This window comes from Pecten maximus, chromosome 4 (assembly GCF_902652985.1).
Source record: "Pecten maximus chromosome 4, xPecMax1.1, whole genome shotgun sequence".
Classification (NCBI taxonomy): Eukaryota; Metazoa; Mollusca; class Bivalvia; order Pectinida; family Pectinidae; genus Pecten; species Pecten maximus.
Genome location: NC_047018.1, coordinates 24,943,171 through 24,945,635, shown reverse-complemented (window position 1 = coordinate 24,945,635; position 2,465 = coordinate 24,943,171). Strand labels below are relative to the sequence as shown.

Below are 2,465 nucleotides of genomic sequence, written 5' to 3'. Positions count from 1 at the left end.
AAAACTTAAGTTAAGTATTTCACTTAAGTAAATACTTAAGTGGGATATTTGTACTTAAGTACTAAAATAAACTTAAGTATTTACTTAATTCAAGGTTTTATCTTAAGTTGTATTCATAAAACTTCTTAAGCTTAAGTATTACTTAAGTTTTTACTTAAAGTTAAGTAACGTCATGAGGATGTTTAACTTCCTTTAAAATACTTAAGTAAATACTTAACCACTCAGAAGAAAGATGGCTGGGCGAAATCGGCAACGCGTATTTCAAGAGAGGAAGGACCCGCTACAGTTGTACGAGGATAAAGATTTGATCGCCCGTTACAGGATGAATGCTTTTGGCATCCGGTTTGTGTCCTGTATGCTTCGTCCATACCTGGAATCACCGACAGATCGGAACCATGCACTCTCTGTCACAGTTAAAGTTGCCATTGGGCTGAGATTCCTAGCCACAGGTAAAATGCAGTTATGCAATGGTGATGACTTTGGTGTTAGTCAGCCGACGGTGTCCAGAGTAGTAACACAATTCATTAACGCTTTGACAATGCCACAGATTGTTGCCAGATTTATCAAATTTCCGAGAAGCGATGCGGAGGTAAGTACAGTAGGTAAACGAACTGTTATATTCCGTGGCTAACTAAGTTACCCTGTTTGTTTTGTTGTTGCTGTCCCCCCCCCCCCCCCCCCCCCCCCCCCCCCCCCCCATAAAATGGACATAATTTACTAGCCATCCCTGAAAATTTAGTAAAAATATATCAAAACCCGAGTGAATGCATAACTGGAATAACGTGTGTTCAAATTTTACATAAGGGTCACTACTCTCTAAATGGCGCAAAAAATGCTAAATCCTCTCGGGGAACTCATTTCCACATTGTACTGGTGGTTCCCACAAAATGTTGAAGATATTTGTTGTATAGTGAGCTATTGCATATCCTTCTACTGGCAGATATTTGGCCTGTAGAATGCTGGGTTAAGGGGCTACAAAGTTTGTTCAAATGAATAACCTTGACCTACATTCAAGGTCACTAGGGTCAAGTGTGTTAAAATCTGAAACGACTTCTCAATAACTGATCGTGGCTGTATTTCAGACTTAAATCAACTATAGAATTTGGATCGGTGTCTATGAATTATTTTGCACTGGATTCTTACTTTATGTAAATGAAAAGACCGTCAATTTCTCGTTAACAATGTCATAAATACTGCATAAAATAAAAATAATGTGATATTTCGGTTGCAGGTACGGTTGAACCAGATAGGATTCCATGCTATTGCCGGGTTCCCTGGTATTGTCGGAGTTATTGATGGGACCCATATCAGGATTGTTGCTCCATCACAGAACGAGGCGCATTTCGTCAACAGAAAGCAGTTCCACAGTATAAACGTTCAAATGGTTTTTGACCACAGATATAAGATAATTGATTTGGTAGCAAGATGGCCTGGATCTACACACGATGCCAGGATACTTCGTCAAAGCCAACTGTACCAGAACTTCGAAAACCGCACAATTTCAAGAAATCCCCATTTACTTGGAGACAGTGGTTATCCAGCTAAACCCTGGTTATTGACTCCTTATCTACAACCACAACCAGGCCAACAGACCAATTACAATACGTGAGTGTAACTTATATGACGTTTAAATCTGTCTGTGTAGGCTAGTGGTCATTACAAGGTTCGTGATATCGAAAGATCCCCTCCTTGCATATTGCAGATCATTTGAGATTGTTTGTACATGTACATGTATACATGTATATGATATCATGTGTAAAGTTACCGCTATAGGGAGAACAGAAATATGACCAAGAGAATTTCATTATTCCCCTATTACATTTAAACATCAACGTATATGAAATGTTTATGATTTGTATTCAATTTCGATAATTTTCAGTGCCCATAAGCGAACACGGACTGTTGTAGAGCGAGGCATCGGGCAGCTGAAACGCCGGTTCCATGTTCTCCACGGAGAGATCAGAATGGACCCGACAAAAGCAACGAAGATTGTTATGGCGTGCGGCGTACTGTACAACATTTGCAAGATTGGCCAAATTCCTCTCCCTGACAATGATGGCAGTAATGACGAGGACGATGATGAGGACGATGATGAGGACGATGAATGAAGGCGGGGATGAGTATGATAATGAAGATGGCATTAATGCAGCCCGGATGAGTGGTGCACACTACCGCCAACATATAACCACTACTTATTTCTAGCCTGAAGTAAGCAACATTTTGAAAATTATCCAATGTATTCCCTGTTAAGCACGAATTATTATAAACAAAAACTATGTACATAGGTATGTATATTTACATAGTCATTCAATAACTGCATGTAATTGTTTGTATGTAATCGTTTAAAACGATACAATTTAACAATCATTTTATGAAATATCAAACAACAAACAATATTATCATACCTCACTTTCATCTATAGACACTAATATGATTGGAATAAACGTTACCACTTGATATTCTTT

The 2,465-nt window shown here is 38.7% G+C and overlaps 1 protein-coding gene across 1 annotated transcript; it reads left to right on the top strand.

Annotated features, from left to right (window-relative positions):
• Positions 1–232: 232 nt before the first annotated feature.
• Positions 233–2,108, top strand: LOC117326463 (putative nuclease HARBI1). Its single transcript, XM_033883210.1, has 3 exons — positions 233–589; positions 1,232–1,605; positions 1,880–2,108. Exons 1-3 carry the CDS (start codon positions 233–235, stop codon positions 2,106–2,108), a joined length of 960 nt encoding a protein of 319 aa, XP_033739101.1.
• The last annotated feature ends 357 nt before the right edge of the window (positions 2,109–2,465 follow it).

Excerpts from the sequence above, each read along its gene's own strand:
- LOC117326463 (XM_033883210.1), top strand. The coding sequence starts at position 233 with ATGGCTGGGCGAAATCGGCAACGCGTATTTCAAGAGAGGAAGGACCCG. Across the intron at positions 590-1,231 it reads TTCCGAGAAGCGATGCGGAG|GTACGGTTGAACCAGATAGG; the intron begins GTAAGTACAGTA and ends TTTCGGTTGCAG. Across the intron at positions 1,606-1,879 it reads CAACAGACCAATTACAATAC|TGCCCATAAGCGAACACGGA; the intron begins GTGAGTGTAACT and ends GATAATTTTCAG.